This window comes from Rhinopithecus bieti, unplaced genomic scaffold (genome assembly GCF_001698545.2).
Source record: "Rhinopithecus bieti isolate Rb0 unplaced genomic scaffold, ASM169854v2 scaffold_6946, whole genome shotgun sequence".
NCBI classification, from domain to species: Eukaryota; Metazoa; Chordata; class Mammalia; order Primates; family Cercopithecidae; genus Rhinopithecus; species Rhinopithecus bieti.
In genome coordinates, this window is record NW_016805697.1 from 499,189 (window position 1) to 512,793 (window position 13,605).

At 36.9% G+C, this 13,605-nt stretch overlaps 1 protein-coding gene across 1 annotated transcript in view; it reads right to left on the bottom strand.

Moving 5' to 3' along the window:
* MIB1 (MIB E3 ubiquitin protein ligase 1) overlaps positions 1-13,605 on the bottom strand; it is a 141,850-nt gene that overhangs the window by 46,504 nt on the left and 81,741 nt on the right. Inside the window, exons 11-12 of the mRNA XM_017873525.1 lie at positions 12,452-12,649; positions 8,298-8,449 (exon numbers count right to left, since the gene is read on the bottom strand). Of these exons, the coding sequence (XP_017729014.1) occupies positions 8,298-8,449; positions 12,452-12,649 (350 nt within the window). The remainder of the gene's footprint in view (positions 1-8,297; positions 8,450-12,451; positions 12,650-13,605) is intronic.

The window sequence follows — 13,605 nt, forward strand, 5'->3', positions numbered from 1 at the left end:
TTCTTACCAAAAGTATTATTTCAACTGAAATATTTATACATGTATAAAAAGCATATTTTAAAATTTTTGTATCAGAAATTAAATGGAACAACAAAAGAAAAAAAAATAAGAGAAAAAACAGAAATTAAATGGAAATGACTAAGTTTAACTACAGTTCATTTTCTCTCTGTTTAATAAGACAACTAGTTAATACAAAGATGATTTTCATTTTATCAGCAGATTACAATGAAAATGACTATAACACATGGCATCATATATGTTACTGCATGTTTATTGGAAATTATAAAAGGCACATAATTTTAAAATTCTGTATTTTCAAAGAAATTAGTTCAAAGCTTAGCCCTTTTGATCATCCACAAAACAGAATGACAATGATTCATGTCTATCTGGTAAGTTTACCTGTACAGGTCCTAAATACCTAGAACTCAAAATATATACCTCAAAAGTAGAGGCTCTTCTATAAAAATACTCAAAGAGTATTACTCATGTTTTATAATAAACAATTATATTAGTCATTCTATAGGTATACAAGTTGTTTAATAATCCTCAAACATCCCAGCAACTAAAAATCTCTTTGCTATAATATTAAAACGATATAAATAATCCTTAGAAAATAAAATGACAGGCTATTCATTTTTAAAAGTAAAATTATATACTGATTCTGGTGCTTCCAAGTTTAACTTATCTAAGAGTATTTTCAATCACTCTAAAATGTCACATCTATCACTTAGATCAGCTGTTCATTTTTAACTGAGTACATATTAAACTCTGGGCATCTGCTGACACTGGTATAACTCAAACATTTCAACTGTCTCCCTGACAGGGATAACAGATGCTGACATTATCAAATGCTGTACTATTTTTTTCCCATGGCCTCTCCTTGCCCCGATATGGCCAGTATATGAAACTGAACTGCCATCCAAAAGCACACTTGAGCAACTGGATCTGCTAAACAGCTCCCATATAACTAGTAAAAATAGAAGCCGGTGTTATTGCTATCTTCAGCACTGAAGTTCAGGCAGTTTAACACCTGTTTCACTTCTACTAGAATAAATGATGAAAAAGAATCGTAGTTACATTAATTTCACCAGCAGTATGATACTTACCAACCGACAGACGAAGAATATACTTAGTACAAGAATAATTTGCATATTGCCAGAATTAGTGCTGACCTCCCAGTTTAGTTTAAAACAGTAACTGTAAGGAATATTTTTCTACTCCATATTTCTCTGAGAGAACTTAACTTTATAGGCAAATTATAACTTATCAAACTTTTATGCAAGAAGACACCCCTCCCAGGATATTGAAATCAACAGTAAAACCACATTATAACAAAATTTTACTCTGATTTTTCAAGTATTATTCACACGATAGATTTTAACACTTGTATTCACGGATTGTAACTAACCATCATGTATTACTAAGTCGATAATGAGAAGTAACTAGGCAATTTGTACCCAAAATGAGAGAGAACTTAGTCAAGGAAACAGACCTTTAAAAGGGTTAAATTACTAAGCTATGATTAGTAACACTACGTACGCAAAAACAAAGAAAAACTGGCATGTACGGTAGTTCCTTTCGACACAAGTCCAAGCAATACACTGAATACACATGTGATCTATTTATAACTCAAAGGGCAGAGGTACTTTCTTAAGGCCATTGATATTCCTACACCCATCAACAATTTGCATTAGCTGTCAACTATAATGCTAAAAGAAGCAGTGGCAGTAGAAGGGGGTGACTAACAGAACTCTTCCCCAACCTTTTAGCTTACCTACTTAAGTAATCTGGTTTACTGCCTAAAGATAAATGGAAAACATTACTCTAAAATACAGCAAGGTCTATTTGTTCCTTTAAATACTATTGGTTTTGAAACAGCTTATTGTCTACATGTAAGAATTAAGCAAAGACTTCGGCTGTGGACAAGATTAGAAAAAGAAGCAAAGATGTTGAAAACAAAGATGTACATTGATCATTCCTTAATGCAGTAATGTGTTAAAAGGAAAAGACTTTTAAGCCATTAAGCGCAGGAAAACAGTAGGAAAGTGACTTCACAATGGAAAATTTGACATTCGGTGACTGAAGCATTGGTATGATAATTTCTAACACTTGTAGAAGGTCCATGACTGTAATTTTACCAACTGTTTTGGATTCCATACTAGCAGTACTACAATGCTTTGCTAGAGCTGGTAAAATGGAACCAAATCGCCTCTTCAATGGATTTGGTCCCCTTCAACCAGCTGTAGCTATGCATTGATTACCACGGGACTACGTTTTCATTTGTGAATATCAATTACTTGTCAACTAATTTCAACTTATTTACATTATTCAGACTGTGATTATAATCAAATAACTTGTTACTGTTAACTCTACCTGGAAAAGCTAGAATGGTTAAAGATGTTTATAAAAGCTTATGAAAATGTATGGATGACTTAAGGATTTCAAATAAAATTTTACTTACTATGGTCTCTTGGTATTAAATTTCTTATCCTTCAGAAAAGAAAAGAACTGGCAATAAAATGTAGGCTACGCTTTATAATAACAACCAAAAAAAGAACTTCCTTCAAGGAAGAAAGTATCTGGAAAGGTCACCTAAAACCCACCTGAAAACACAATGGGATTGTACAGTGTAGTTTACATGGATGTATGCATATTTAAATTAAAGAAACATTATATAACACTCTAGAAATGTTTAGTCACTATCTTCCACAGTATTGGCCTTTAATTTTACCGCTATTTACCTGAATGTTAGCAGGTAAGGTGAAAAAGATGATACTGTAGGATATCTTGAGGAGAGGCTTAAAACAGTATCTAGTTCTTCTGACCCTGAATCAAAGTTTTTTAGTCCTCAAAAAAGAAAGAAAATGCTAAGCATCACTACTTTTACTCATGAAATATTTCACCTCTTCATATTTGTTTTCACAGCTGTAAAATGAAGAACTCTGCTAGTAATAAATACTATGACTCTCCTCACTGTCTTCCTTGTCCCTTATAAAAAATATACACACAATATTCTCCTTCAGTGGGGATAAACTGAAGGAAAGAAAAAAATGACAATTATTCAAACATCCATATAGTTTTCTTAATGATTGCAATAAGACTATAGATAATTTAATATTATTTAATTAACAGAGACAAACATTTCAGCAATTAATGAAGATTACTGAAGACAAGAATGGTTTAAAAACCCAGATGTTCACACATTCTCAACTCCAGACTACTCCTCCATTTCAAAATGAACATCATTCTCTAAAAGACTGTGGGCAAAAGGAGACAAATATAAATATATATCTTATCACTTCATTCAAGATCTTCTTCCTCCTATTAATTATATTTCAGTCACAGTAAGTACATTTGTGTATTACAAGGCATATGGTGTTTGACAGTAGATGCATGAGCATACATTAGAGAAAACACACTCTAAGTATCCTATTACTGAATAGACTCAGCTATATTTTGTAGATAGCACTCAGCATGTTCACAGTTGTAAGGAAAGCATTAAACACCAAAACAGTACAGCATATCAAATCTTCAAATAGTCAACAGTCTTGTTTACAGACCATATTTCAGAATTTAAAAAGCAAAAAAAGCATCACAACATTCTAGAGGGAAAATTATGAGTTGCTCATATATTCAGTAAGATTTTTAGTATGTATCTTTGTGGGAATTAGTAAGTAAATAAGAAATGCCTGTGAAATTATCTTAGTACCAACCTAAAAACAACATATATCACATCAGGTGATTCACTCATATTTTACTTTTATTTTCACATTCAATTTCTATTCAAGAAAAATTTGTAAATACTATATAAACTTTATAATTATATTAATGTTATCTGTACTTCCAAAATACCTGAATGTTTTTGCCAGCTCTGCAGAGAATACTGCTGACTAATTTATTTTCATGCCTGTGAGGGAGCTCTAAAAACTTAGCTAAAAATGCAGCATCTTTACAGAAAGTACCTAAGTAGCATGCTGATTATGCTACTCCAAAGAAATTCAGTTTTCACTTTTATCAGCAGAAATAATTTCTGCTCTTACTTTAAATCAGAAACTTTACCTGGATACTAAGAGATGATAAAAATGGCTAAACTCTAGATGAAAACATGCCTATAAATATTAACTACCAGAACAGACAAACAGCATTGTTCTTAGTTAAGATTTCTTAAAAAAACAAAACTACTATATTAAAACATGGTGTAATTTCTACTTAAAATGCTCCAAACTTCATAAAGCACAGCCAAAGTACTCAGGGTCTTATAGCGAAAATTTATATTCTCTTCCACAATTCTAAAAGACAACAATAAATGGCTTTATAACTCTTTTTCTCTTAATGTGTTTATTTCAGTTACTATCAAACTATGAGGAAACATCAAGATCAGCTTTGAAATCTAGACTCTATATTGATCTGCACCTTTGAAATAGAGACTTCAAAGGACAGTCTTCAAAAATATAGGGCATCTAGACACTTCATCAGGTTCTGGAAATAACAATGTGCTATATCTGGTTTTCTTTTCTTTCTTTCTTTTTTTTTTTTTAAGAGACAGGGTCTTGCTATGTTGCTCAGGCTGTAGTGCAGTGGCACGATCATACCTCACCGCAGTCTCAAACTCCTGGGCTTGAGCAATATTCTCGCCTCACCCTCCCAAGTAACTGAGACTAAAAGTCTGTGATGCCACACCCAGCTGATTCTCTTTTTTTTTGATACAGAGTCTTGCTCTGGAACCCGGACTGGAGTGCAGTGGCGCAATCTCAGCTCACTGCAACCTCTGCCTCCTGGGTTCAAGTGATTCTCACATCTCAGCCTCCTGAGTAGCTGGAACTACAGGTGCACGCCACCACACCCAGCAAATTTTTGTTTTTTTAGTAGAGATAGTGTTTCACAATGTTGGCCAGGCTGGTCTCAAACTCCTAGCCTCAAGTGATCTGCCTCCCAAAGTGCTGGGATTATAGGCATGAGCCACCACGCCCAGCCTAATTTTTTAATTTTTTAGAGACAGGGTCTTGCTACATTACCCAGGTAGATCTCAAGCTCCTGGCTTCAAGCAATCCTCCTGCCTCAGCCTCCTAAGTCGCTGGGATTACAGATGTAAATCACCACACCCAGCTGGTTTTCTATAGTATGAAGGCCAAAAAGATTGGTTGTTATTTTAATTCCAAGTACAGTAAAATGGTTCCTTCTGTCTTCTGACATCACTGGTCAGTATAGGAGGAAAAAAAACTTAAGAAAAAGAAATTTGATATGAAAAAAAGAACTCAAAACATCTCAATTTGTTTTGTAATTGCAAAACAATTGTAATTGCAATTACAACTGGTAATATAAGTTGAGTCATCTTCTGATACTCTTCAGTGTCCAATTAAAATCACACTCTATCTGGCAATCTATAGTCACAACTACCTAAAAATGTCTTAAGGAAGTAGGAATAAAGAAGTCATGTAGCTTTAACTGAAGCACTACTTTGTTGAAGAATAAAGCATCTTTTGTAAATGTCACCTGACACCAAATATCTGGTTGGAAGAGTTGCTGTTTTAAATTTTCAGGGGAACCCTCAAGATTTATGCAAGAATTGAAAAAAAAAAAGTAAATTTTCTCTTTCTTGTATAGGCTTAGCATTATTGAATATACTATGCCTACTCTCGATAAAAATGAAACAACTCAAAATATTTAAAAGATACTTGTTTCCTAAACACTTCAATTCTCAGTTTATCCTAAACTTCGTGATTTCATATTCCCTCAATAAATCCTAAATTCCCTCAATAAAATCTTTTTGACCATTCTAATCTGAAGTAATTGCTGTTTGAATTCCTAACACAGTTTCTCTACAGAATTCATTCTGTAATTGATCATATAACGTCTTGTGATATTCAACAGTGTCCTCACTGTCAAAGTAAGGCTAACATTTACTGAGTGCCTTGTATAGCCAGAGCCTATGTAGGATGAACAGATGAATATGAATGCCCACAATTTTAAAAGAAAGACAGAAATGTACACAGTAATAAACAGCACTAAGCTGAGTACAGTAAGTATGATAAATAAGAACACAGAACAAGGAAGCACAGAGCAAACAAAATAATTCCAATGATGACACAGGAGGTAGCTCCGGAAGAAAGACAGTTAAGATAAAGAAGCGGGATAGGGCACCCCAATCAAAGAAAATGCTCCAAAAAATAGAAGAAGAAAGCAGACAGCATATTTTAGGAAAGGAGAATAGATGAAGGGCAAGGCGGGCTGAGGGACTGGATTAGCAGGAGATAAAGTTAGACAGACTCAGGACACACAGAATACGGGTCTGAATGCCAAGACAAAGTAGGTAAATTGTATTCTATGTTAACAGACAAAAACTGAAGTTGGGAAACAGGGGAAGAGAGCCATTTAGACCTATGCTTTCAGAATGGATAATTTGTAAATGTATAAAATTTAAATCAAGAATAAGACTGAAACCAAAGAAAAAAATTAGAAGAATAGTATAATAGTCTAGGTAAATGTAATGAGTACTTAATTGGGTCAGCAACAGTGGGAACAGAATGGAATGGATGGGAAAGATTGGTAGAAGGAATAAAATTTTAAAACTAGTTGGAAGTTGATAATTGGTGAGAGAGCAAAGATAACTCTAAGCAATGAGGGAGCAAGAGGAATGAGGTGCTGATACATTCACTGCCCATGTGTTTTGGTTTTGCTTCACAAACAGACCATAACACAGAAAAGGTGATGTAAAGTGGTTTAACAGTTATGATTCTAAAGTCACCTAGACCTTGCTCAAGTTACAGCTGCTTCAGTAATCAGCTATGTGTTCTTGAATAATTAAATTCATCTCTATAAGCCTCATATTGTTCACATGTAAAATGAGGATATTAACACCCGCCACAAAAAGCTGCTGAAAGGATTGAGATGATGCATGTGAAGCACTTTGCAGAGGCTGGCATGTGGTAAGTGCTATCATAATCTTCTGTTTGAAGGGCAGGGAAAATATACTACTACTGTCTCCTTCACAATGCCAAAATCTGAAGTGTTCAAATATTTGCAATTTGGAAAAAAAATCAAGATGTGACCTAAAATATGATCATTCATTTCATCCTATAATATATACCCACTGTTACAGTTACCAATAAGCAGTAGCAATAAAATCTTTTTGTTTTCTGTGGTCACCCTCTAGTGGTGATCCTAAGAAGCTTAAAAATCGCCAAAAAAAAAAACGGAAGCATGATATAAAATACAATAAGAAACCAAAGAATAAATGTTCAGAATAGATAAAATTATCAAAATAAAATCAAAGTGAACATTTTCTTAGTCCAGGTATACAGGTTTGACTCAAACATAAACAGAAGACATCTAATGCAGAATTTCCTAAACTGCTTAGGGTAAAGTTGCTCCAAAAAGTGAGTTAATGGAAATCTCTAAACTAAGCCAAGCTAAGCATTTTCCCATTCTGTGGGACACTGCAGATCCTTCATAAAGAATGTGATGGGCCAGTGATGTCTCTGTTCTCGGCTCCCACAGCAGCGCCGGGTGTTGGGGGCCTGCCAGGACCAGACCGAGGTGGGGTGGCCTGAAGCCTGCTTCCCACTGCAGCCGGCACACCCCGAGAGCCCTGTGCACTCTGGTGGCCCTGAGAGCCCCAGGCTGTGGCCGGGAGGAGGGAACCTGGCCGGCGTCTGAGGCCACGCTCAGCTGGCCAGTTCAAGCCTGTGGCTGGAGCTGGGGTCTGTTTCCCTAATAAAGTCCCACAGGTGCCTCAAAAAAAAAAAAAAAAAAAAAAAAAGAATGTGATTCTCCAAAAGCAGTCTTTCTCAAATGTCAACCAGCAAATACTTTTTTCAGTAGAATACTATTGCTGTAACAATGGATGAGGGGATAGCTACACTAGAAGTTTATATAACTAATTACATTATTAACAAGGAATTAGGTAACTTAATATTTATTTAGTCTTAAGTTTTAAAAAATAATTATCATGCAAATGGTAACTTGAAATCAGAGGACACCCAGATAATTATTTTGGAGAAATATAAATCTCAAAATAAAATGCATTTTCATTAAATCTTTAGAAAGAAACCAGCATTCCTGATATTTTATATCCACATTTAATATAAACTTAAATAATCATTTTGTAATACTTGTATTAGATTAACAATCAAATAATCATCATATAAAACTAAATAAAGGCATAATTTTCACAAAACTTTAAAATGATTTAAAATACTAAATTAACCAAAATTATTTCTTCATCAGTATCAGAAAAAGAGAATCAGCAGTAGGAAAATATTTTTAAATTGCACCTAAAATAGTAAGGGGTGACATACCTGGGATTTCCCCTCAGTGCAGCATGATGTAGAGCATTAAATCCATTATTGTTTGTGATCGTAACATCTGCTCCAGCTTCCAAAAGAACTGCTAGGATATCATCACGTTTCTTACTTATTGCATCATGAAGAGGGGTATCACCTTCAGAATCCTTTAAGTTTAAAGAAACTTCCATTAGTTCTTCAATTAATCATCCCATCTAATAGTAATACTTTTACCAAATGCTAAGCAAACAGAAACAGAGACCACATCCAACAAATACCAATAAAAGAGCACTTTTTGTGGTAACTATAAAAATATAGGCAAAGGCCAGGCATGCTGGCTCATGTCCGTAACCCTAGCACTTTGGGAGGCTGAGGCGGGAGGATCACCTAAGGCCAGGAATTCAATATACCTACAAAAAATTTTAAAAATTAGAGCCAGGCACAGTGGTATGCACCGATAGTCCTGGCTACTCAGGAGGCTGAGGCAGAAGAATGGCTTGACCCCAGGAGTTCAAGGCTCCAATGAGCTGTGATCACGCCACTGTACTCCAGCCAGGGTGACAGAGCGAGACTCTATCTCCAAAAAAATAAAAAACAAAAATACAGGCAAGAAACACTGGCCACATTATAGTAAGGAAAATCATACTCAAATCTAGTTGGAAAACACAATAAGCATGGTGGAGTTTTTGTTTTGTTTTGTTTTGTTTTTTGAGATCAAGTTTCACTCTTTGACTCAGGCTGGAGTACAGTGGTGTGATCTCAGCTCACTGCAACCTCCATCTTCTGGTTTCAAGTGATTCTCCTGCCTCAGCCTCCCAAGTAACTGGGATCACAGGCACCCACTACCACGCCCAGCTAATTTTTGTATTTTTAGTAGAGACAGGGTTTCACCATGTTGGTCAGGCTGGTCTCAATACTCCTGACCTCGTGATCTGCCCACCTCAGCCTCCCACATCGCTGGGATTGCAGGCATGAGCCACTTTGCCCGGCAAAGTTTTTTTTTTTTTGTAGAGACGGGGATCTCAGTATGTTGCCCATGCTGGTCTTGAACTCCCATGCTCAAGCAATCCTCCCACATGAATCTCTCAAAAGTGTTGGGATTACAGGCATGAGCCACTGTTCCTGGCACATGCTGAAGCTTTACCAAGAAAAAAGAAAAGAAAAGAAGTGGCCTCAAATATAACTAATGACAAAAACTAACGAAGTGAAAAAGCTGCCCCCCAAATTAAATAAGTTTAAAATGGCCTTAACTGTCATACCCTGAAATTCCACACCAAACCTACACCATAACAATGAATTGAAAGTCGGTGGTTTTTGACCTTGGCTGCTCATTAGAACCTGCAGGGGAGATCTTTTAAAATCTGTTGTACAGAGGAAAAAAAAAAAGAGAGAGAGAAAATCTGATGTCCAGGCTGTTCACCATACAAAATCTCTAGAGGTGAGAGTGAGGCATTAGTAATTTTTCAAAGCTCCACAGATGAACATATTGCGCAGTCACAGTTGAGAATCATTAATCTAAGCATTTTCAAAGGGCAGGAAAGTGGCTAGTTAGCCAAAGGTAAAACAATTGTAAATGAAAATTTAGCAATCTCAGTCTACCATTTTTTCAAGCTGACTACTTTTTACATTAATCAATTGACTTAGCAGTTAAGTTTTTATTCATTAGCAGTCATGTACATACATGAATAATTTATATTCCATTCATTTCATAGTTTCACAGATGCTATTCTCAGTAAAGTCATACATAACCTAGCCTACAGCACATACTACAGTTGCCAAATCCAGCTTGCCACTTGTTTTTTCTTTGTTTAATTCTTTTTTACTAGACATATTTCCTGCATGGTTTGTCTCCCCAGTCATTGTCCACAGGATTCTGAGAAGTTACAGGAATATGAAAGTGCAAACACCAGACCCAGCTTCATCTTCAACACTGTGGAAACGGACTGTACATCATGGAGCAGAGCCCTATGCTTCCCTAGCCACGCCGACAGAGCCTAGAAAAAATGATCTCCCAGGATATTACACGTTGGAGCCAGCTGTTTTTGTAAATTAAGTTGTATTGGAACACGGCCACACCCATTCATTTATGTATTATCTATGGCTGCTTTCACTCTGCAATGAGAGTTAGATAGTTGTGGCTGAAGCCAAATGAAAGCCTAAACTATTATCTGTGCCCATTACAGAAAAGGTTTGCTAATCCCAGGAATATATTCGTCCACCTACATAAGGAATTCCTGGCCGGGCACAGTGGCTCACACCTGTAATCCCAGCACTTTGGGAGGCCAAGGCAGGCAGATCACAAGGTCAGCAGATCCAGACCATCCTGGTTACCATGGTGAAACCCCGTGTCTACTAAAAAGTACAAAAAACTAGCCGGGGGTGGTGGCAGGCGCCTGTAGTCCCAGCTACTCAGGAGGCTGAGGCAGGAGAATGGTGTGAACCCAGGAGGCGGAACTTGCAGTGAGCCGAGATCATGCCATGGCACTCCAGCCTGGGTGACAGCGAGACTCCCTCTCAAAAAAAAAAAGAATTCCTGCCAGGCAAGATGGCTCACACCTGTAATCCCAGGACTTTGGGAGGTGGGAGCAGGAAGACTGCTTGAGCCCAGAAGTTTGAGACCAGCCTAGGCATTTCTACAAAAAAAATTAGCCAGGCATGGCAGCTCACACCTGTAGTCTCAGCTACTTGGGAGGCTGAGGTGGGCCCTGAAAGTCGAGACTGCAATGAGCCATGATCATGCCACTGAATTCTAGCCAAGAACCTGTCTCAAAAAAAAAAAAAAGAATTCCTAACCCAAGTTCAATCCAACCGTCTACCTTCTACTCCTGTATCTCGTGGCACTAAAAGTCTGTAGTGTTCAACCTGAAATGGGCTTCTATCATGACTGGAACACCCTTCTCCAGGTCCCCAAGTCCTTATCACTCTTCTCAATTACTCTTTCTCTACCCGCCACCTCACACTCACACTCTCAACAGATGAACCTGTCTCCCGTTTCAGACAAAAAAACGGTAGCAGGCATAAATCACCTCTCCTTACAGATTAACACTCCCCAATTCTCCCTCACCCTCCAATCCTGCCTCCCACTTACAAGGACATAGCCTAGATCCCAACAATTCCAAAACAGTTTTACTTCAAAAACCTTAGTTTCTAATAATTATCTAGCTGAACAAAATCTATTCTTTCAGTTCTTCTCAAGCCCTCATTCCCACTACTACTTTATTTCTTCTCTGAGATCTATCCAATCCAGCAACCAATTCCTGGATGCTGTAAATTAAATTATCTAAACTACAAGCAGCTTACAACTCTAACCACTGCCCTACCTTTTAAAAAATCATTATTGAGTTTCCAATGGAAACAAATTATGCTTTACATATTCAAACAGTGTTTCAGGGAACATTTGTATTTAAAAATAATACGTTGTTTCAAGCCTATTTGGTTAAGGTACCTAAAAGTTGGCAAATTAGGGTCCGGTCCTATTTTACTTTGCTACAAAATTACTAAGTATAGAAACTTTAATTAAACAGGTATACAAAAGACAAGCTGCTTAGTAACCAAACTAAGTAGATAATGGACACAGACTACATTTTCCATATATTTGTGGTTTAATTTATCTGGTTATAGAACTGTAGCTGAGGATAATCATTTCTTAGGCAACCATTGCTTCAAAAATTAGATCCTACTGTAAATCAACTCTAAAATCCTATACATTTTCCAAAACAGAAAATCTCTGAAGATTACACTAATGACTATTCAAAGTCCCTAAGCTACAATAAAAAATACAATCCAAATAATTTAAATAGTTATGAAGTAACTATCATGAAATATAGCCTATTACACTTCTTTAAGCTGTTGAGGCTCACTGTCATGATCAATAAAGTTGAATCCATTCATAAGCTGATATTTTTACAAAGAAGTCCCCATTCTCCCTGCCCAATCTAAACCCAATCTATTGGCATTTTCCTTAAAAAAAAAAAACAAACAAACAAACAAAAAACTTTTTAAAAAAGAAATAGCTACCAATTTTGCAACATCTTATGCCTTTGGTATCATTTACTATGACCATGACCATATGAGAACAATAACAAAGGAATGCTTACCACAGAACTTAATGTTTCCCTTTAATAGGATCCAAGCAATACCTGCAGGATGTATTTCTTTAAAGGTTTTACCTGGAGACTGGGATGACAGCCAAAGTCCAATAAAGTCTTCACAACTTGAAGATGACCTTTATTGACAGCAATATGAAGTGGTGTCTGACGGCGCTTGTTTCGAGCATTCAAATCAGCACTACCTCGATGTAGTACTTCTATAACAGCACCTTCATCTCCAAAAGCTGCATGGTGAACTGCTCTATCACCATCTTTATCCTAATCATTAGCATTGAAATCTGAATTAGTGAATATTTTAGAAAGAAAAAAAAAACTTGAAGCTGTAATAATACACCAAGAAGCAGATTAATTTGAGAAAAGGAAACACAGGATGGAGCCAACAAAATAACTAGAACTTGACCAGGTGCAGTGGCTCATGCCTGTAATCCCAGCACTTTGGGAGGACAAGGCAGAAGGATCACTTGAGGTCAAGTAAATTGTAAATTTGAGTAAGATTTCCAACAATACCAATCTGGGCAACATAGCAAGATTCTGTTTTGTAGAGACAGCCAGGCATGGTGGCACCCACCTGTAGTCCTAGCTACTTGGGAGGCTGACACAGAAGGATTGCTTGAGCCAAGGAGTTTCAAGTTACAGTGAGCTATGATCGCACCACTGCACTCCGACCGGGGTAACAGAGTAAGACCCTGTCTCTATAAAAAAAATTTTTAAAACCTAGAAACTGACTTGAACAGTGATTAACTCCCAAAGATAAATGATAAACTTAGATCATTTTATATATATATATCAGACCAACAGTTATAGTATCACTCTTTCAGCACTCCTCATTTATCAGCTATGACAGTAAGCCAACTTTTGTTGCCATTTAAAACTTTTTACAAAGACAGTTTTGTTGTTGTTGTTTTAAAGAATCAGGGTCCTAGGCTGGGCATGGTGGCTCACACCTGTAATCCCAGCACTTTGGGAGGCCAAGGTGGGCAGATCACCTGAAGTCAGGAGTTCAAGACCAGCCTGGCCAACATGGAGAAACCCTGTCTCTACTAAAAATACAAAAATTAGCCAGACATGGTGGCACATGCCTGTAATCCCTGCTACCTGGGAGGCTGAGGCAGGAGAACTGCTTGAATTCGGGAGGTAGGGGTTGCAGTGAGCCAAGATCGAGCCACTGCACTCCAGCCTGAGCGACAGAGCAAGACACCCTCTCAAAAAAATAC